The sequence below is a fragment of the Enoplosus armatus genome, chromosome 8 (genome assembly GCF_043641665.1).
Source record: "Enoplosus armatus isolate fEnoArm2 chromosome 8, fEnoArm2.hap1, whole genome shotgun sequence".
Lineage (NCBI taxonomy): Eukaryota > Metazoa > Chordata > Actinopteri > Centrarchiformes > Enoplosidae > Enoplosus > Enoplosus armatus.
Genome location: NC_092187.1, coordinates 3,256,542 through 3,278,713, shown reverse-complemented (window position 1 = coordinate 3,278,713; position 22,172 = coordinate 3,256,542). Strand labels below are relative to the sequence as shown.

The following is a 22,172-nucleotide window of genomic DNA, read 5'->3' as shown; positions in this document are numbered from 1 at the left end:
CAAACATTCACTTCACTAATGAGAAGAACATTTTTAGCGTAAATGCAATTTTGAGTCACAATGCACAACTTTATGACTGTTATTAATGACCTTTTCTTTCAGTGACCCTTCACTAAAATGACCCAATACACTGTAGCTCTGTGATGGTGGGTGTGGGTGTGTGTGTGTGTGTGTGTGTGTGTGGGGGGGGGGGGGGGGGGGGGCTCTTTAACCTTTTATGGATATCACAAGTGCTTTCAATGATTTGATACCCTGAGTAGAGGACATAGGCTTGGGGTGAATTTCAGTAGAAACAAAAACATTTTGCCAAGCCAACACCAACAAAAAAAAGGACATTACTAATTAATACCACCTTTCACACATAAATAAAAATCTGTACTTATCGGTACATTAAAAACCACAAATGTAACCAGAGAGAAATAAAACAACAACGACGAATCACCCATGACAACACAGTCATTTTCAGCTTTACAATATGCATATATTCATGCATATATAGTGTGTATTTCCCCTTGCATACAGGCGAGTGGTTGGGGACTATATAGAGAGCCTTTAGTTATACCAACTCCCTCTGCAGAGACTAACACTGATTATTAAGAGATTGGTACAAATGATAGCAAACATAATTCACAGGACAGGCTGAGGGGCGAGAAGACGGGGACTGACTCTGCGCAGCCTTGTAAACAGAGGAGGCCAGACAGCCAGAGAGGATGATGGGTAACAGACATCCACTTAAAGCAGCAAAGATAGGACAGATTACAGGAGGTGGAGGCTGGGCGGGAGTGAGGAAAAGATGAGGCGGGGGACCTTTTTCTATTGAAACTCCACCGCGTCTGCTTCCCGTCGGGCTCGCTGGAACGTCAGTTCTGATGCCGAAAATGAAGTTCTCGGCGTGTTCCTGCCTGCACTGCTGGAGAGGGGAACTACTGAAAACGTAACAAACAAGAGGACTCTCAGCGATGTAACACAGCGTCTTACAGTAAAGCAACCTATGGGCTGAGCGAGTATTCGATCACATGGGGGTGGGGTGAGCAGGAGGGTGCGACAGGCAGATGTAGGTCACTGGGTCTTCAAAAAGGTAACAGCTGCCCCCTCCCACCCCTGCCTCTCTCCAGCCCCCTCCTACATCCTCTTTGGGTCGTTAACAGCTGAAAGGACAGAGAAGCTCAGACGAATAACTGTATGCGCTCGCGGATGGTCTGCCGGCAAATCGGGCAGGTCTTGAGCGCGGCGCTGCAGTCGATGCAGGAGGCGTGTCCGCACTGGAAGACCAGCTTGATGTGGTTGTCGATGCAGATGGGGCAGGTGATTCGCTCCTCCATCTGGCGGTAGCGAGACTGCAGCTGCTCCAGCAGGTTGTGCTGGTCCGAGTTCTCGGTGCCAGGGCTGCAGTCCACCTCCGTTTGGTCTGTGGGTGGGTGGGGTGATGGGGGGGGGGGGTTCATCAACATGAATCATGTCAAAGCAATAAAGGACTTGGACAATAACTGTCCGTGATGTCCTTGTCCTATTAACGCATCCCAGATAACAAGAATAAGAGGATTCGTCTTACCTTGTCTAATTTTCTTGGTGATTGTGACTTGGCATTTGATGCATTTCTTCATTCGATGGGCGCACTCTGTTCGGACAAGGACATGATACGAGAGAAAGAATTTGTCCACGTTATTAAACATCATAAAATAGAAAGTGACGGAAACAGTAGAGTAAAAATTCAGGGCGTTCAAACATCGACAACATCACAAGTGGCCTTGTGATGTCATTTTAATAGATGTAACCATGACAGAAGTCATAGTCCCCACAGTCTTGCTCCGCTAACGCTTATTTGTGTTAAAATCCTATACAGCCTCGTTTTAAACTGGTAACAGACCTTAAAGAGAGTAAAGATCACACAACTGCTGCCAAGGTGTACATGTGAATTACACATGAACTGATAAATGTATGCTGAAGAGGCGAGGTAAGCCGAGTTGTTAATACAATCATACACCAATCAGTTCACCCGAAAATCTGTTTTTTCCCCCTAGTGTTCTATCTCCATTATGATTGTTCACAAACAGTGTGCCCTTTGCTGCCATTGGCTCCATCAACCCCCGCCCTCTCCCCTCCCGATGGCCATCACAGAGCCCTCCGCTGAGTCCAGTCTCCACCCACCTTCACAGGCCACGCTGTGCTGGCAGGGGCAGAAGAGAACCAGCAGGGCCAGCTCGGAGCAGATGAGGCATTCGCTGGGCCCCGGCGGTGTGGGAAGGACCAGGTTGGTCATGGTGTTGGGCGTAGTGTGGACCCGCCTCAGGCTGGCGCTGCTCAGGCCCTGTCCACATGTGATGGCCTGCAGACGCTGCAACCTGACAGACAACACACACCAACACATCTGTAGCAGCTGATCATTTGCATGTAAAAAATCTACTCTTTAGCTTATCAACATATTTAGTAATATCATCCAAAGGCATCATGGATGTTAGCACTGCTTTGACAGACATCTACCTGTGTTTCTCAGAGAAGCTCTTGATGAGCTGCAGCATGGTGCTGTCTGCCACCAGGTCCAGGGGACTCTTGCCCTTGTGGTTGGCGTAGCTGATGTCGGCCCCTTCCTGCGCTAGAAAACAAGCGATAGCTGCGCCGACACTCAGCTCGGTGTTCCCCAGAAGACCTGAAGCGCTCAGCTGTGGATACACACGATGATGGTGATGATGATGATGATGGGGGGGGAGAGAGGAGGGAGAAGAAGTTGGGGTTTAAAACTAATTTTGAGGCAGACCCCGTTCTAGAAACATGCTCTCAATACGGTGAAGAAGTGATCTTGTGGATCATTGAAAACTTCGTCAAGGGCAGTGACTGGGAGCAAGTAAAAGCAGCGCAATCCAGCTACGGCTGATACATTAACCCAGATGTAATCAGCACTGAAGAACTCCCCCAATAACTCATCTGCTGACAGCGGCCAAAGCAGCCCTGAGCACTTCAGTCTAGCCACCTTCATGGGTGTGTGTATTTGTGTGTGTGTGTGTGTGTTGGCTTGGCCGGGGCCCAGGATGTTGAGTGGAGTGGAGCTGCAGTGTTTGCGGTCATGTAGACCAGGGAAGGACATTCTTCATTGGCGCAATAATATCAACACCAACTGATGTAACAGTTTTTAAAGCACTCGTATCACAAAGCACGGAGTCAAGGTCCCTCAATGAGGACTACTGAGTTCTAGTTCTTGTGAGTCAACGGCTCTCTGAAGGAGTATTAAAAGAGATGCTGTGACATTATAATTCTGATCCTCATCACCAGGTAGATACAGTTACAATGTTAACATCAGCTGAATCCAATCCCGCAGCGGGGGTTTAAAGCTGCTTAATCAATATTTTTTTGTATTAACGTTGGATTAGATTACTGTGTACAAGGTGAGAGGTGTCACTCGTGGTGATGCATCCACAGAGAATTTCCACCCAACTCTGCAACATTTCAGCATCTTCGAGCTCACCGTTTCGGTTTTTATGACCCACAACGTTGCCGTTACTGTTGCTGTAGCTTAGATACGCCCACTGTACACTACCTGCTCTGCACCAAACAGCAGACAGAGCAAGTTAGCGACTAGCTGGCCGACATAATGGAGCATTTAGCAGCTGAAGAATCTGATATTGCCCTCAGGAGTAAACAAAAACAGAGCTAAACCGAGAGTGAATATTGGACTTACATTTTCCAGGTCACAAATGAACGTTGCTACAATGCTCCTCCATGAGTGCTGTTTGCCAACACATCCCCATAACAATAAGTCAATGTTGTGTTTACAGCTCGGCCCCCCCCAAAGTGGCCAAAAAATCCATTAATACCGGTTCAATGCTTCTCACATGCATCCTTCAGTTTCATACAAGGGCTTCATTCAAATAACTGTCTCTTTGTTAGCAGTAGCATTATCCTTGCTTGCCATAATGAATGTTAACATTGCCATAAGTAGTCGATGACTGGGATCTTTGCAGAGGTCAGAGTGTTACATTAAGGTTAGACATACTAGTGGGAAGCCTGAGGATTCAGTGCGTCATTTCCGTGCCTTCGAGGATGAATAATACCACAATACTTCTTTAGATTCCTTGGATTATCGGAGCGTGGTCCTATCCAAGTTCGAGACGTTATCTGGGGAAAAATGACGTGGTGCGTTTCCACCGTACTCCTAAATTTGTCACAGGCATCTTAACTAGAGCTCCGTCTTTGCCAAGTGGGGCCCTCTTCACTTCTTGTTCTCAGTCTCTTGCCAGTACTTTCTCTTCAAGCCGTGACATGAGATTAAAGTCAAATAATCTTATTTAAAAAAAAAAAAAAATCTTTTTTTCTAAGAAAATACTTAATGTAGAAACTTCATTAAGCTGTACGATTCTTTATACAAGTGTTGTTTTTCTCCAGAGAAACGACATATTATAGACGTAACGCCTGCTTTGACTTCAATATAGTACCACTTCAGTGCACTCCTGATTCCTTTCTCCTCAGTTAACCCCTCCCTCTTGCTGTTTACACCAAAGCAAAGGCCTTTCTCCTCAGTTAACCCCTCTCCTTAAAGTCATCCCGCCTGACTTCTTTCCCTCCTCTTACCTTTCATCCCGTCATTTACCTGGTAAAACCAACTAACTCATTCATCCTAGATTAACCCCCACACTATTAACAATTACCTTCACATTCCTTCCCTCTGTTTTTGTTTACCATTCCTTCCCTGCTTCAATATTGAGTCTTTTCTTATCCCTCTGGCCTTTATTTACCTCGCTGAGTCTATTTTTACCTCCTTAAGACTGCATTTATCCTTATTTACCCGCCGTTTAGTGTCTATTCACCCCTCATTCAGCCTATATTTACTCCTCTTTGAATTTGTCTTCCTTTAGTCCTTTTATTTTTTGTGAATTGTCTCTTTAGTAACAGACTCTTCAGTCTTTATTTAGGCGGCCATTTCTTCCTGTGTTCACATCTTTTGAAAGCCGAGTTGTCACTCTTCAGCTCATTCAGTCCCAACAACACCCAGAATTCAGTGGTAATGCATGACTCAACAGCTGTGGTTCACATTATACCTCCTTCCCATTATGAGTTGAGTAATGTCTATAATCACAGAACAGTTAAGAATCCTAAATGAATATATAACATTAATACTGTTTGCTGACAGTAACTTGAAAGTTGTTCCTGATCTGATGTTCCATCTCTAGTTGATCTAACCGAATGTTCCCCTTAATAAATAATAATGACAAATAAGGAGTCAACAACATGCCACCTCCCCTGTTGCCTCCATGTCAGTTCTCACCCTGCAGTAAAGCGATGTGGAGGAGCAACCCTCGCCGCTCTCCTCGGTGCTGCTGGTTCCCACGGTGGGGCTGAGCATCACATTGGCCAGCTGCGGGCGGAGGAGGGCCACGTGCATGGCCGTGTCACCGTCCTCGTCCTCCATGTTGACGTCGGCGCCCTCGGCCACCAGCAGCTGTACCAGCTCGGTGTGGCCCTGCGTCACCGCCAGCTGCAGCGGCGTCTGGTTCCGGTTGTTGCGGATGTTGATGTCGCAGCGTCCCTGTGGAAGAGGAAGTGGGGGAAAACATTTACGTTCAATGTATTTCAAAATGGTGGGTGCACTCTGCTGCAATGAAAATGAAGCAAGTAAAGAAAAGATGCGTGACGTTTTAAAGGACTCGGATTTGCTCCCGTCTCCAGCTCACCTCCTTGATGAGGATCTCGGCGACGTCGCGGTGGTTGTTGAGGGCGGCCAGATGCAGCGCGGAGAAGCCATCCTCCTTCTTAACGTCCACCAGCTGCCGCGCTCGGGCCAGGATCTTCTCTGTGGCCCTGCCGTCAAGACAAACAACACAAGACTCAATTAGGCAGAGTGCATAACACTCCTTATGGCTTAAATTAACAACAGTGTAACCGGGAATAGTTTCCCCCGGTGCTTTTTATCTTTCACTTTCAAAAACCGCAGGCGGCTGAATATTGCTGTTACCAGAAAGAACTACCCAGTGCCCAGTAGTATCAAAAAAGATTCTAATATTGGTTGTTGAGGCCAATATTAATATTCTCTGGTTAAATGCGACACTACATCTAAGAGGCCACTTTCATACCCATACCTTGATTTAATCTTAGTATCGCGTACATGACCCTGATCAGACACAGCGACAGTGCATCTGCAGCATCACCACTGCAGGCTGTACAACATGCACAAAGCACAAACCTCTCAGAATGTGAAGCTCATATTATCCTGTGCCACAGCGGGCTTGACGTGGGCTTGGACAGAGACGCAGCTGTTGCAGAACTGTTAACAAGCTGATGTAACGAGAAAACACTGAGGCACAACAGGCAGCCAGTTCTCACTAAATACAGCCAACTGACCCCCATGATGTACGACTAACCCACATGAAAAGGGCCGGCCTTTTCTTTAATACTCCCCGACCCAGTGTTATGTGTAAATTGGTGCTTTAAGCCTGAAATAATAGTAGATCACGATCATCCTTGTAGCTTTCCAACATATTCAGTAGTTAACCATTGTGCTATTAACACGGACAGAATATCACTAACATCACAATCAACACCTCACAGCTTGACGGCCGACACAGCTAAGGTCATCGAATGCTAAAATCTTTCGAGGTCACGCGTTTTAACCGTCCTCTTTGGCATCCATCTAGTTTTGTCAAATTACAGCAAGTTATCTTTCACGTGAGGGTTAATAAAGGAGGAGAAGTATCTCTGATGGATGAGACCGCATCCATTGACGCCAGACTATTTGAACTTTTTCATGTGGTGGATGCGGCGGGATGATGCTGCAATGTGAGGCTGGGCTGCACTGTCGACTTGTCCTCTGCTCTGTAGCTGAGTTTGCTTTATGACGTGTGAAATTGAAGCCGACAGCCTTAGTGAGCACCCAGGAAGCTGGCATGCCACCACGGAGGCTTCGGTGACCCAACCTTTCCGTGGATGCTAGGCTCATTTTAAGGTTAGCTCTGCTGGATTTCACGGTTTGGAAACACTGGGTTTGCTGCTGTTGATAGATGAGGTTTTTCCAGAAGCAGACTGATGGGCAGCACATAAGGGGATGCTTATTGTTTTTACAGCCGAATGATCCATTTAGACTTCCATCGCTAGACAAACAGCTCCTTATCAACTCTGATTAATAAAGAAAAAAACTCGAGGAAGTAAATGCAGAAATCCAGCAGAACATTAATACATTTTTTTAGCCAATGTAGCAATAAAAAGCCAATTACTATATAACAAAACACTGTCAACAAATATGCAATACATACAATAAGGAGAAAAGGACATCCAAATGGAGTATGTAAGACATTCAGACTGCTTTACCTACAACATTTTCTACAGAATTATGATTCATTTATTATGCAATGCAATGTGTTTTTTAACTCCAGTTTTTATTTGCATTTAATTCACCTACAAGTGGCATGCTTTTTTTTTTTTTTGCTGTGTATATGGTACGCGTGTGTGTGTGTGTATTGATTTGTGTTGTCATGACTCCTGACAATCTTAAGACACCGAATATCTAAAATCAGGCTGAATGATGCTGAAACAAGCTGTGAGCCATCTCTGCTCAGCAACACACCATCTCTCTTGAATGATGCATCTAGATAGTGTTATCATTTATGTATCACACCGCTCCCAGTACCGTAGAGGGAACATGAGAAATGCGATTATTTTTGCATCAGTGTAAGCAGGGGCAGTTTTAATGCAGCAACAAATTGCAATGTTTACAGGCTCATAAGCAGCAGATTGCTGATACCTTTTAAATGCATTTGTTACATGTATAGTCATGCGTGGTCGGGATCTCCTCTGGGTGTATTATTAAGGATGAAGGCTGTTGGGGAGACATTGTGTTGGAGGTCATTGGTACCTGCAATGCAGCTCCGTGGGTGTGGGTGTGTGTGTGTGTGTGTGTGTGTGTGTGTGTGTGTGTGTGTGGTGAAGGTACTGATAGAGGGAAATATCATTCCTAAGGACCTCACCTTCACAGATCTGAAGTAGACACAGCCCTGTGAGTTGCGTCACCTTTGCACCCACTGCGCCTCATTTCTCTGCATCATTTCCATAATCGTTATTCCTGTGTGTTCATGAATATTCAGACTTGGCCTGACGTTTTGAGGCAGTTTTGTACAAACATGCCTTCACACACACAACACCTAGAGGGCATCTCGGGCACGCTGGTAATGACTTTTCTGGAGACTGAAGTCGTCATTTGGTTATTTTTGGGAGTTTGCATCACACGTGTTTGTAACAGCAGCTGCAGCTCTTGGATCAAAGCTTGATAAAAGCAGAAGAAATGTCCCATCACGAGTACTAATGCCTTGACTGGAAATGAAAAAAAGAAATAAAAATACAGGATTTTGATTTGAGAGTATGCTGAGAAAATCTGGTGTGTCAGACAGTTTTCGTTGTGCTGTCAAAGGGCGCGATGGAACTGCAGAAACACAGGAGTGAATAGAAAGAGGAAGGGCTGGAAGAATAGGAAGAATAAAAGAAAGTTTTGGGGAACAAAAGGAATCTGGTGAAAGTGAGGAGAAAACAAAGAAGCTACGAGGATGTGAGATTACAGGAGAAATCCAGCCAGGTATGTTCTTTTCAAGTAATTACAGTAAACACACTGACCATCCATTCCATCGATTTGCCTCTTCTGTCGAGATGAAAACTCTAGACTCTAAATCTGGCTGCTTTCCTTGTTTCTTTTCTTTCCCAGGACTATTTGTGAACTTGGCCTCTAGCCCTCTTTTTCCATTTCCTCACAATAAATAAATACTCAAAGCAAAACATTCTCATCTTTCTTTCACACACAAAAAAAAAAAACAACTAAAAATGGATGGCCACAGCTGCTCACAGGAACTCTAAATAGTGTCGCATCAAACAGAAAAATCTAGTTTCATGGATGATCTTTACTTTCAAAGCTAAGGACAATAAAGTTATCATCAACTGACCAAATAGGGGGAAAACACCAGGCAAAGACAGCAAATCGTAGTTTGGTAGTTGCACATAAAAGGTGGATGAATATCAAAGAGCATATCCATAACTAGAAACTCAATACAATAACTGCTATGAATTTTGAATTGACTCCACAAAGATTAATCTCAGTTTAAGTAAGAGATAAAAGTGTGTTTAAGCTCAATCTAATGCCTGTGCACATTCAAACTGTGTATTACAATCTGTATTTGAGCCAGAACAAACATACAAAAAACACACACAGCACCTGGGCTGTGTAAATGTAGTGTAGGCCTGCTGATGATATATGAATGAACTGGTGAACCAAGCTAATCCTGAACACTGTAAATCCTGTGTCTCCACTTGTGGCACAGCGGCTGATGTCAGGCTAAATGAATGCTGGGGATTGCAGCCTCAACTCCCAGCACTGCACATATGACACTTGCCAGAACAGATCGGACATTTATTAAATTACTGTCTACTGTGGCCTCCACTCCCGTTCTTTTTCCTCTCTCTCTCTCTCTCTTGCAGTTATTGCTTGCCGGCTGTCTTCTTTTCCCTGTTCAGTCGAACAATACGTCCACATATTGCAATCGTGTACAGGGCTTTGTCGGATCATTTTCAAGAACCGTACAATAAAGAACTGGGAGGTTGTTGGAGTGATGAGGGAAATGTGGGTCATGGGGAGTTTGCACTTCAAAGCTTTCCTTTGACGAGAAAAATGGATTGACTTCTGATCATTTTTGACCGGTTTATAGTGCTTGACAAACTGGCATAGGTAGATGGTGGAGAGTCTGCAGTGAAATAACCAGAGGAGCAAGCTATGGTAATCTACTCACAGCCTGAAAATCTATACTAATGACAGTAACAGGGCTCCCACTCTTTGGAATATAAATTTCCAAGATATTATCCATCAAATTACATAAAATACACTTTAAAAATCTGACTGAAACCTTGAACGCTTCAGGGAGGAAATTTACGGTGATGCTGGTGTTTTTCATTCTTGCTTCCTTTCCTTCATGGCACCTCTTTAAAAAGAGCCAGGGCCAATTTTCCATTACATGGTTTTGTTATAATTTGGGAAGGAAAGTTCACATGAGGTCGTAAAAGCCCTGGAGGAAAGAAGCAGGAACCTCACCACGCTCGGGCAGAGTTGCACTGTGAAAAATAGCAACTCTGAGAAGCCACTCAGACCTGTGAGGAGACTGACTATCTTACTCTGTTTTCAAACAGGTGGACAAAATGATACTTTCTGGATCTCAGCAGAGGGATATGCCTTACTCTGATGCGTTTCAAGGCCTTGACTGCACTGGAAACAACACAGTTTCAGATTTTCACTTAAAAAATAAGAATTAATGTACAAATAATGCGAATAAATCACCTATTAATGTGGTTTATGAAGCATTGCACTGTAATGAATCAATTGTGCTGCTGAAAATAGCTAAGAAAATAATATTACAGATCAAATCAACGATGGTCAGTTGCAGTAATGCATGCATTAGATCTATGACGATGTCTGATGGTGCACATTGTAAACAGTCCTTGAGTGTCATATCTAAGGACAAACTGCACGACTGTAGAGGTTGTTTGAGTATTTTTTAGCACTAATACATAACATTTAGATTTTAAATTTGTAACATACATAATCTAACATCATTTTAATAAATTCAGAGTACTACTGAGACCTGTGATAATGTCTTAAAAAAAAGAAACCATTCACTTTTGGTGCATTCTCTCAACATTTCCAGGCTATTCAGGGTGTGTGGGAGCAGACTGTGATGCAACATGGTCAGAGGAGTGACTACTGGCACACCAAAGAAAGGCCGAAAAAGGACGAAAGAGTCGTGTTTGAGGGATGAAACCTTATCATTGTGAGAACAGTCAGTTGTGTCTTGCATTCCTGCCTGACTGGCCGGTGCGCCGTCAAGGCTCAGTTTGTGATTAAGCACCTCCAGTGTCAACCGGCCTAAAGCCAACACAGTCATGAGACAACGAAGCCTTTGTGACACATGTCAGTGAAGCAGCCTTGATGTTTGGCCTCAAGCACCTCGGCGTAGAGTAAAAAAGGCTGGACTGATCTTTCACCAGCTCCCTATTGGCGTCACTTCAATTCAGCGAGGAATACAATACATGGAGTCATTTTGGGAGGAAATAAATGTGTTTTCCGTGTCCCTCTTAATAAGGGCTGTGACACAGCAGTGACACAACCTACAGCACTTCATGAAAGCTTTCACGATTGTTGGGTTGAGTAGGTTTTTCCTGGGAAAAATGATCCGGTACATTGTTCGCAGTTTGTAAAAGATTTGGAGGACTAGTCAATATGCGGGGAAACAGGATGCAAAAGTAAATGTTGCCTGATTTTTGCCTGATATTGACTGCCAGCCTGCTGACAGCAGCATGAGGCTGTGTGGGAGATGAGCTCTCCATCTGTAACGGATAGTGATGAGAGTTGACCCTTGAGTCCTCATTTGAACACGCAGGAGAGATTCTCCCTCCCACACACACACACACACACACACACACACACAGACATGACCACTCATGTCATGGACTGGATTTTTTTTTCTCTTTGCATCATCACTGTTGGCAAGCAGTTGGATTGATTTGGTGCACACATGTTTGATGGCAAGCGACATTTGGGGAGTGCACACCTAAAAAACATGGCTATCACTTGTCCATACTGAGTGGCTAACATTAAAGCTCACATTATAGGAGACTGTCCAGATTTGTGTGATTAAAAACATGTTTGAAATAACACGATGATCCTGATTGTCTGATTAACCAACTAGTGCTGATTTGTCCCTACATTCTCCCACCAGACGCTGACCAAGAAAACTCTATATATAGTAACTAGAGTGAAGTGCCTGGGTAAACACCCATCTTCTCTGGAAAAGTTCAATAAATATTTTATGAAGACGTTTGGGCTTCAATATCTAAATCCACTTTAAAATGCACTTGCAGAATGTTTTGGATATGATCTCTACTCACAGCTTGTTTCCTTTGAGGGCAGCGTGGTGCAGCAGGTTGAAGCCCCGGTGGTTCTGCTGGGTGAAGTCAATGTTGGGCACCACGACCAGGATCTCGATGATATTGCGGAAGTCTTTAGCAATGGCATCATGGAGCGGTGTGTCCCCATATGAATCCTGTTTGGGGAAGAAAACATTTTTTTTTTTTTTAATATACACACAGTGAGTGAGTGAGGCGGTTTCACATATTGGAACTAAACTAGTACTGTAGTTTTTGGGCCTTTTTCTTGAGGAGTGTTGACACATGACACAGCAAAATGTAAAAATCGTTTAAAATGTGTTTTGATGGCATTTATATGAATCACAGTGTCTTAGTAGAGGGGACTTTGTTTTCCAAAGAGCATCATTAATTCTAATTAAACAGAATTTGGTGTAATCCTGAAATCTAGACTATGTATACTCACTTTGTGTCTATATTAGTAGTGTTGTGGATGCTGAAGTACATTCTGACTGTATGTGGCACAAACAATCTCTGGGCTGCTACTCCATGTTTTTAGCTGAGTAGCCACACTACTCAAGCAGAAAAAATATGCTGTAAGTGAATTCCGGGCCTGGTTGCAGGCATGTTAGACAGTTTGGAAAATGCCCTAAAAGAGACACTATGTTGCCTTAAGGGGGCTGGGGGCTGAAGTGAAGCAGGGTCACAGTCAAATACCATAAAATATTTGAATTTGTGTGTTTACAGCTGCTTGAAATGGCAATGTGTGAGTTGCTTATGACATGTGTATAGCAAATAACTGACACTGCCAGAGAACCAATTTACTGGCTACCCAGATGCTCACTCAGTCATTGGCTACTTGCTAAGTCATGAGCTCACTCTCTAATCCCTCCTGACCAGTGACCAGGCCCGAGAGGGGCATGATAAGGGTTTGAAGGAGCTAATTACTTAGAAATATATTTTAAAAAACACACACACACACACACATATATATTTGGGACAAAATAGAAATATGACTCAATCCTTGAAACATGGATTAGGTTGAACAAGGAGTTTGGGACATTTTGATATTGTTTTTCCAATAGCATTTTATTGTACAAAAAAACTACTATAACACTGCTCAGACACTTTTAGCATAGATTTCATTAAAGTAAAGCATATTTATCCCTGACTTTAAAACTTAAGTACAGGCCAAACCATGAACTGGGGTTATTGTCTCTTATCACACAAATGTTAGCAACTGGCTAATCATTTCATGTTTACAAAGGCAATGGTACACTGTACTGCTAATAAAACGTCACTAGCACAGAGCTGGTTTTCACTTGTTTTTTATGCCACAGTGCAGATCAATCAAGACCAATCAATATAGTTAAATAATATGTAAGGAGAGGAAAACATGAGAAAAACACACCAAAATCTTCACTGGCGTTTGTAGGGTGACACATTTTCATCAAAGGCCACTCTGCAGCATCAGGCATGCTACACCCTCTCACCTGGAGATTGACATCAGCCGAATGTTCGGTCAGCACTCGCACCACGTCGGTGAAGCCCTTGTTGACGGCGATGTGGAGCGCCGTGCACATGGAGTTGTTCAGGAGGTTGACATTCGCCCCCTTGCTCAACAGCAGCCGTGCGATCTCTGCCTGATTACTGGACCGAAAGACACCATAAGCAGAAAAAGACACATCCACCTTTGTAAGCTCACTATCATCCATTTCCATTGAGTGATTCAACCTGTAAAGTTAATTTAAACCAGTATATAAAATCTCGCTACACAGAGCTCAAAGGTTACATGCTAAATTACACAAGTACCACTTTTAAACCTTGACATTTCAAGGTTTAGCACTACTGCAAGACTTCCTGAGCATGTGTTAATACAGTGAGAGGAAGAGATGCGTGTGACAGATTAGCCAACACTTTAATGCTGTCACTTCTGTGAATGGATTATCACATTACAAGGAAAGAGACAGGCAAGAGCTCTGCTGAACACCCGTCAATCTCCAGGTCTTTCTAGAGACACAAAGAGCAGAGCTGCATCTTGTTGTGCTTGTGTGTGCGTGTGTGTGTGTGTGTGTTGCCTTTGAAAAAAATGTGTGTATGTGTGCAGGAAAACTGTGTGTGTGTGTGTGTGCGCGTGTCCTCACCCGAAGGCAGTGTAGTGCAATGCTGTGTCTCCATCTTCATCCTTGACCTCGATGGAGCCGTTGGCCTGCAGCAGGGCCTTCACCACCTCCATGTGGCCTTGGTGAGCCGCAACCTGCAGTGCAGTCTTGCCCTGGTTCTTTATATCCACCTGCCAGGAACACAAACGTGGTTGAAGATTCATTCGAGGCGATGATGGCCTGGACACTAACAGAGCTGAACATAGGTTGGCTGGAAATAATCTGAGCATCGACACAACTACGTTCGTCATACACTTGATACATAATCCTAATTAGTAGTGTTGTCATCATCACGGAGTAGAACTGTAGTCGAGAACATAACAAAGTACTGATACATCTCAGCCTATACGTTATATAATGTATAGTATTGTCCAAGTCATTTGTAAAGGCAATTATAATATATGTTGTATTACAATGTAAACCCACAGTAGGTCATAGCAATTTGTTAAGTAAACTGACTGAAAGTTATTTACTAAATTACAAACTATATCAAAGTAAAGTATTTCAGAAAAACAACTTCATTCAGGTTTTGCTGGCTGACCCAAGTTAGCATAGATTCATATAAGCTTCAAACTGTGGTGGTTTCACTGAAGTCTTTTGGTTTTCTGTTTTCATTTAAAATTAAATGTGTGTTTTTATGACGGTCACTAGACTAGAGCTTAGCAAAGGTTTTCAGGTAAAAACAATAGTCTACCAACTACAGTTGATGTGAAAACATATATCATAAGACAATAGAGATTTTGCTTTATATATATATATATATATATATATTGATAATTAATTGGTTCCAAAAAGACAGACAAAACTTCACCTCACTTGTTTTTTTAAGAACCTCCAGTATCAGATGTTTTGGGGGCTCAAACATCGAACCACGAAATATTTTATCATTAAAAAAAGCAGCATTATCTTAAAGAGTAACTTAACACTAAATCCACTTTTGTGAGTTAGTCAAATACATGTTCAGTCAACTTAAACTTACATGTGTTCAACCTGGACCCATTTTATAAAGTTGCAAGAGAAGAACATTTTCCTTTTCTCAGAGAAAATCCAGTATTTCTTTTAAAAATCTGTGACGTACCCTGAAACACTCTGCACCGAAACTACCAGGCGACGTCACTGTCACCCCCTATACACCCCACTCCACTCCACTGACATATAAATACAGCATTCAACCGTCAGCAGTGTGGACGGTCTGGAGTATGAAAGATTGCCAGCATGCAACTGAGAGCAGCAGTAGTAGAACTACTACTTGTAAGCTCGTAGCAATGCTCATCAGTGTTAATAGTTTGTCACTAATGCACACCTTCCCTGCCACTCAGTTAGATTCCCTATTCTGTCGCTCTCCACTGGCTCTGCTACCTCTGCTGCATCCTCGCCAGGCTACGGTAGCAGTTCAGGTGCGTTTCAATCCAGAAAACGAAAAGCTTGTTCTAACCTGCTTGTTTTTCACAGTGCTTATTATTACATCGGATCTCTTATTCATTTATAATGTTGCCAGCCATTTTATGCTTTTAAGTTCTACGTCATTCTCACTTTTGCCACAACGACAGTTTGGAATACAGATGATTACGAATGTCAGGGTTAATCTTTTTTCTTCTTATCCAGTTTGAACGATAGGTTTGTTTTTGATGTCTTGATATTTTCCTGTAGCGCAAGCCGGTTCCAGCTGAAATCTGGATAATCACAGGCAACAGCCAATAAATGCTGGGTACATGAAAAGAAAGTACAAGATTTAGTGCATGAGGCATGCTTCTCCTGTTCCTCCCTAACCCAGACCCTCACACCCTCCTCATGGAGAGCACCCCACAGGATGTTAATGTGCGTGAATGAGGAGGAAAGTGTCTGAAAACACACACACGCTAACCACACACAATAATCAGTTTTCAATTAAGATTCAGCTTCAAAAGCATTTCTTGGTTCCAGGCCTCTGCCATAAAACCAAGAAACAAAGAATCCAGGACTGTTTCCATCCAACATCTGCCAATATCTGCCTAAACCTGTTTGTATCATTTCATGCACAGGAATGGTTTGTGTATGATGATAGTACTATGGTTAGGTGTTGATGACATCTCTGACTTGATGTTACAGCAGTAATAATTACTGTCAATATAACTTATATTGCCACTGTGTATGTTTGGTGTAATTTAATAGCATAAAAATTGGGAAAACCACCTTCTTCTTTATATCTGGTAAGACATAAAATACAATTGTATTTAACCAGAAGTTAGTGCCTCACTGAGATTAAGAATCTCCTTTACAACACTTTATGTAGTTATGTCTCATTAGTCTTCCTCATAAGTTAGTTCCATGTCATTTCCATATTTCTCTTTTCATTATATGTTTAAATAAATGTTTAAAATATTGTAAATTGTAAAAATAGTAGATTAATAAAGCAGTTGTTCAGAGAAGTTGTTGACTCTTTTCTGTGTGTAAATCTTTTAAAATAGCAAAAAGAGCGACAGTTACTAAACGGTGCTGTGCTGTAACATTATAGCACAGAATAAATCGTTTTTCAGCGATATTAAAGTGGTGTGGATAGTCCAGCATCAGAGTCTTCAGCTTCATCAAACAGACAGAGTATAGTTTGTCCCCTGCCTTATCTGGCTCATTAAGTCACTCTGGCCCTTAAATTCCCCACCCCCAGTCTTGGTGTCCTGGTGGAAAGCGCTCTTGGAACGGGCAGTGGACTGCAGCAAAGAGAAGAAGTGCTGCACTAACCTTGTCAGGATACTTCTGCACCAACTCCCGCACTTTGTTGGCACTGCCGTGTGCTGCCTCAATGACCAGCCGGCTGGGATTGTCCTGCTCTGTGGACTGAGACAGCAGCTTCTCCAACACTGAGATGACCGTACCTGAACAGAGATATAGGCAGAAGGAGGGGGGGGGGGGGTTGTGAAAAGGGGACAAACAAGAGAGAAAAAAAAGATTAGACATGATTAGAAATGGTGTCACAAAGCCGTCCAGAGGGCCGAAATAGCACCACACAGACAAACTGGTTAATGGGTTTGCAAAAGCTGAGCTCGATGCAAAACCACAGGAATGAGTCAAAATGTCCCTCCATGCAGTGAAATCTGACCGCACACACATTCACAAACACACACACATACATACACACACATCACTCCGTTGTCAACCTCCCATCCGCTGAAGTGAACACATGCACAGAATAGATTTAGTCATGATTACGAGGCTGCTGAGAACTTCTGACATGATGACAAATGTCTGCTGTGCTGCCAAAGCCTCTCGCTGTCAACATGCAGGATCATGACATGCTATAGAGAAGAACATTTCAAGAAATGACACCCTGTACACACACTGCTGAAAAAAGACGGACAGGGAATGGGAGGTGACTGTGGCCATGAATGCCACAGTTGCAGCCTGTATGCGAAAGCGTGCATGGCAGAGGCAGAGCTGGAATGAGGACAGAAGGTAAAGCTGGAGCTGGAGTGTTAGAGATGAGCCCCTTTGTCCCGGCAGAGGCCTTACTTCCAGATTCGTTGGGGTTCTCGGCTGTCATGAGGTTGGCGTCCACCTCCACGGGCTGGGCCGAGAGGCACGCCGGGTTGAACGTCCATGTCTGGCCTCCGAACGCCACCCGTAGGTCACCATCCGCATATACTTTCAATACCTTCCCGGCCTGGCCAAGCACCTAGGAAACAAACAGTAAGTAAGGTGGATGTGGCGTGGATGGGTGAGAAAGGGCCTTTTAGAAGGGTAAAAAAAAAAACAAGGGAGACGGTTGACAGAGACAAATAGAGAGAGGTAAAACTAATCAACCAGGAACTATTCACAGTTTTTACAGGACTAATTTCAGTGCCTCTTTAACTTTAGGTAAATAACCAGGCCACATTCAAGGAAACGGCTCTGGATTACTTCCGATGTACACCCAATTTCCGTGAAGTAGGTCAGAGTGATGTCTGCCAAATAAAGGCCTTACTTTAGCAAGTGACACAGTTATCCTCGTGCACACAGATACATGAACACAGAGGTGAAACAAAGTCGTTAGTAAGTCTCAAGTCTTGGTTATGAAACCCCAAGTCAAGTCCAAGATCAACAAGTGCTTAACTTTGAGGCATAAACAAGTTATTATGCGCCCTTCACCAAATTTAAAATGTTCCCTCCCCCTTCTAGTTATAGTTAGTATAGTAAATAAATATGGTAAATGGTCTTTTTTGATTTTGTCAAGTCAACTCTAAAGTCATCATGCCCTTAGTCTAAAGATGCATGACATGAGCCTGACTCAAGGCCAAGTCATGTAACTCGAGTCCACACCTCTGTAACAGTATGACGAGAATTGTGCCTTTATAACTAAAGCTAAAATACCATCAAGAGTTAGTAATTATCAGGCTATCATTTATTATTATTAGGCTAAATGAGCATACAGGAGCCATGCTGTCTGTCCACTCTCCATGGCCAGCCTGCAGTCTCTTCACACTCTCCATGTCCTCCAACACTCTTACTAGTTCGCCGACTCCGAAAGTGTTCACCTAGTGGAAGAAAAAGATGGAAAATTTGTCAACGAATGTGTTAAAATCAGATGAAAACATGCGGATAATCCAACTACACTCCTGTTAATCTGAACTGTGTAAGATCCTCTGGCAGAAACGTATCTGTAACTCAGTACCTTAGTGAGAGCCCCAGGATGGAAAGTCCAGCGGATGTTGTTGCTGTACTGGACTCTGACATCTCCTCGGTCAGTGATTCTATGAACAGTCCCGATCCGGCAAATGTACTGCAAGCACAAATAGGCTGTTTCACCCTGGGTCTGCCTCTGCATGGCTGTGACCTTAAATGTTCCCTTTAGCAGCTGTGATTTGAGAGTTGGATGTTCTGTTTCCTTTCACTCTGTTGCACGCCAACGTCCATCTGAGCCACTTATATAAACATTCTGTATGCCAGGTTCAAGAAGCACGTGTGTATTGACTGCGAGGCTATGTTTGTTTAAAACATAAAGAGTGCATACTATGCACAAAGTACAAAGAGTTCATCGTAACTTGTTAGAAAAAAAACAAGGGAAGTTCACTTTGTACTTCTACATTATAGAAGAACTCAACGGGGAGTTATGTATGTATTCATGTTTGTGAATTGGTTTGGTTTGTCTTTTGACGTTAATACCTCTGCCATTTTGGGGTTCCACCCTCCGTGGCCCTCCTGCATCTGTCGCAGGATGTCCACCTCCAGGAGACATTTGACTTTGTCGCCCTGCTGGAAGGAGTGGCCGTCAGCACTCTCCTGGCGCTGCAGCTCTGCATGCTCCCCTGGATGGACAGGTGTTAACATCCACAATGAGGCTAATGAGGGTTTTTCAAAAAGGCAACACCAACAATAGTTCAGGTTTCAAGTCAGCATGACTATATTTTCTGCAGACTTTCATATTTGCATTATTGTAATGTTTAAATATTGCATTCAATAATACAGGGCTCATGATAAGTATTTTAGGTTAGCTCCTTAAAACAAAGATTTACAAACTGTCACCCAACATGTTTCTGATGAATCAATTCCTACTTCACACAGAAATTATTTATAGCTTGAGGATAAAGCGGATGTAGGCCAATATCTGCCAAATATACTGCTATACAGCTGAGAAATAGATAATTTGGAGTCTAAGGAAAGCATACTTTGAATCAGGAATCTGTTTGTCTTACCTAATTTGGGTAGGTGGTCTTTGTAATAGAAGCCTCCTTGGCCGTCAGACACGTATTTGAGGTCTACCTTGCCCTTGTGTCCCATTCGGTAGACGTTGGTGGTGCCATTAGACCAGGTGACACTAGCCACGCTGCGACCAGACTCTGTGTCCCAGCCGCGAATGTCCACTACCTTCCCAACCTTACCCTCCCCGCCTACACACACATAAATGCACACAAACAAACACACATAAATATGCAAGAAACAAAAATGCATCAGTGTGTGGAAGAAGGGGCAGGCAAAGGCAGTGAATGAGAAATCTGCTCATAAAAGAGAAGTCGATTAGATAAAGAAAGTTGATTTTGGTGTGTTTTGATCAGGAGAAAAACGTGTGAACAACAAAGAACACGTGCAAGCATCCGTAGTAGACACAGAGATGTGTGAGAAGCATTTTCCCTGTAGGGACATAAGCTACCAAATCATTCATTTCCATTTTCTAGAGCCAGCTCAGTTCTTAATGATTTCTCCATGAATCAAACCTGATGAAACACAAATTTTCCCCTTCTTGATTCAAACACAAAAACATCAAAGTAAAAAAAATAAGAATCACCATTAAAAAAATATACCATTTCCAAGTGCGCATGCAGTATCACAAGATGGTTTCAGATCTATACATCAGCTTTTATGATGCAAGAAAACCCTTGTTGAGCCATGAAAGTCATCAAGCTGCCTCAGTGCCTAACCACACCAACTAAACCAGTGACCCGTAAGACTACATGGTGGGTTGGGGGTTTCTGAGCATGCTCAGAGCTTCCTGTATGCACTTACCACATACACCATTTAAGTCTGATGAGTGACTTAACCAAACCCCAGGGTGTTGATTTCAAAGACACCAAAAGGACATTTTGACTCATTCGCTCTAGCCCAGTAACAGGGAGCGTTGCTATTATCAGAGACAACGATGACCCCAGACCAGGAAACATAAAGACATATTAGCATTCCCTCTTTCCCTAAAGGGAACGTTCAAGGGCTTTAATTTAGCCCACTGATGTGGAAGATTGCTTTCAAACACTATTTAAACTCTTTCAAAACATCGCCCAGCGTGGGCTGTTTGTATCTGAAAGAGAGCCCATTTTTCAAAAAACAGCAACGACTCGCAGTTCGTCACATAATTAAAAAAAAAAAAACTGCGGACGTTCATGGAAGCCATGAAAACACAGTTCAAAGCAAGAAATAATCTCCATTTTCTACTTTCTCAACACTACATTTTAAGTGAAGGTGCTTTTCAGTGTCTGCCACTACACGGGGCTGGAAAAAGAAAAACAAAGAACAAAAATATGACTGAAGGAGGACTCTGTAAAGACACACACGGACACACACGGACAGGCACATCTGTGGAACAGACTCAGATGAGTCATTGGCAATATAAGTGCACACAGACACATACTAACACGACATTTTGCGGGTTAATGAGACGTGAGGTTCGAATGTTATTATAGGCTGTGGATGGTGAAACACTTTGAAGAGGTACAGCTCCATGCTCAAGAAGGTAGGGGGCCTGCTGAGTTGGCAGGGCCAAGTTAGTGGTTGAGAACAGCAACCCCCGCCCCCCCCAAAAAAACACTAACACTCACCGTCTTGGTTGCCCCAGTCCCAGTCAGGTCCACGAACCACTTTAACCCCCTGGAAGATTCCTTTGAGGATGATCCGCGGGAGGTTCTGCCTCGGTGCCAAGCTCACTCTGTGATAAGAGCATGGAGACACAGCTGAACAGACTGCTCTACGGACCATCGAAGACAATGTTCAGACTATGAAATCCTTCAAACAAAAATTTTACTTATAAAGTATGCATATTAAAACCCCAACAAAACATTTCCTCTCTAGATTGATAAAAATGCCACATGTAACAGCTTTGAATCTGTGACACATGCCCCAAAAGCCAGAGAAAAAAACATTTACTACACAAATTTGTCGTGATTAGGGAGGCCAATTTAACCATTTGTCAACCATGTTACTGACTGATCTTCAATCAGTCATTACAAGCTTATGAAAAACAAATCATCAAGATGACCAATGGACATTGCTATATTTGCTGCACAATCCACATAAATGTGGTATAGGAATTATAAATCACATCAACAAAATGCTGTTGTCATGCAAAACTCCAATAACAGATGGATAAAGAGATAGACAGAACGCAATTCAACAGATTAATCCCGTGCAGCTGAAAGGCCTTCTTGAAGAACAAATATGATGAGACCTAACATTTAGGACATTTAGAATAAAGCCTAATCCACTCTTGTTTCAACATTGAGTTGAAAATAAAACAGACTGCTGTGATCTCCTGACAGCTGACCAAAAGGTAACTTGTGGAGCTTTCGTGTACACAAGCTTGGTTTAGCTTACATTGGATATTTCCCTGCAAAATAGTTGTAGTTCTCCCAAGAACGTGGTCAAGAGATAAGCAGGACACCATATTCAGGGCTCAAAAAACACATTATGGAAACT

At 43.0% G+C, this 22,172-nt stretch overlaps 1 protein-coding gene across 1 annotated transcript in view; it reads right to left on the bottom strand.

The window, feature by feature from the left end:
* Positions 1 to 1,132: 1,132 nt before the first annotated feature.
* The window catches only part of mib2 (MIB E3 ubiquitin protein ligase 2), a 34,230-nt gene continuing 13,190 nt past the window's right edge, over positions 1,133 to 22,172 (bottom strand). The window contains exons 4-19 of the mRNA XM_070910482.1: positions 21,299 to 21,405; positions 19,685 to 19,879; positions 19,155 to 19,297; positions 18,664 to 18,771; positions 18,422 to 18,526; positions 17,526 to 17,688; positions 16,758 to 16,891; positions 14,022 to 14,170; positions 13,371 to 13,527; positions 11,902 to 12,056; positions 5,664 to 5,790; positions 5,258 to 5,518; positions 2,482 to 2,660; positions 2,149 to 2,342; positions 1,553 to 1,618; positions 1,133 to 1,408 (exon numbers count right to left, since the gene is read on the bottom strand). Of these exons, the coding sequence (XP_070766583.1) occupies positions 1,167 to 1,408; positions 1,553 to 1,618; positions 2,149 to 2,342; positions 2,482 to 2,660; positions 5,258 to 5,518; positions 5,664 to 5,790; positions 11,902 to 12,056; positions 13,371 to 13,527; positions 14,022 to 14,170; positions 16,758 to 16,891; positions 17,526 to 17,688; positions 18,422 to 18,526; positions 18,664 to 18,771; positions 19,155 to 19,297; positions 19,685 to 19,879; positions 21,299 to 21,405 (2,485 nt within the window). The 3' untranslated portion in view covers positions 1,133 to 1,166. The remainder of the gene's footprint in view (positions 1,409 to 1,552; positions 1,619 to 2,148; positions 2,343 to 2,481; positions 2,661 to 5,257; positions 5,519 to 5,663; positions 5,791 to 11,901; positions 12,057 to 13,370; positions 13,528 to 14,021; positions 14,171 to 16,757; positions 16,892 to 17,525; positions 17,689 to 18,421; positions 18,527 to 18,663; positions 18,772 to 19,154; positions 19,298 to 19,684; positions 19,880 to 21,298; positions 21,406 to 22,172) is intronic.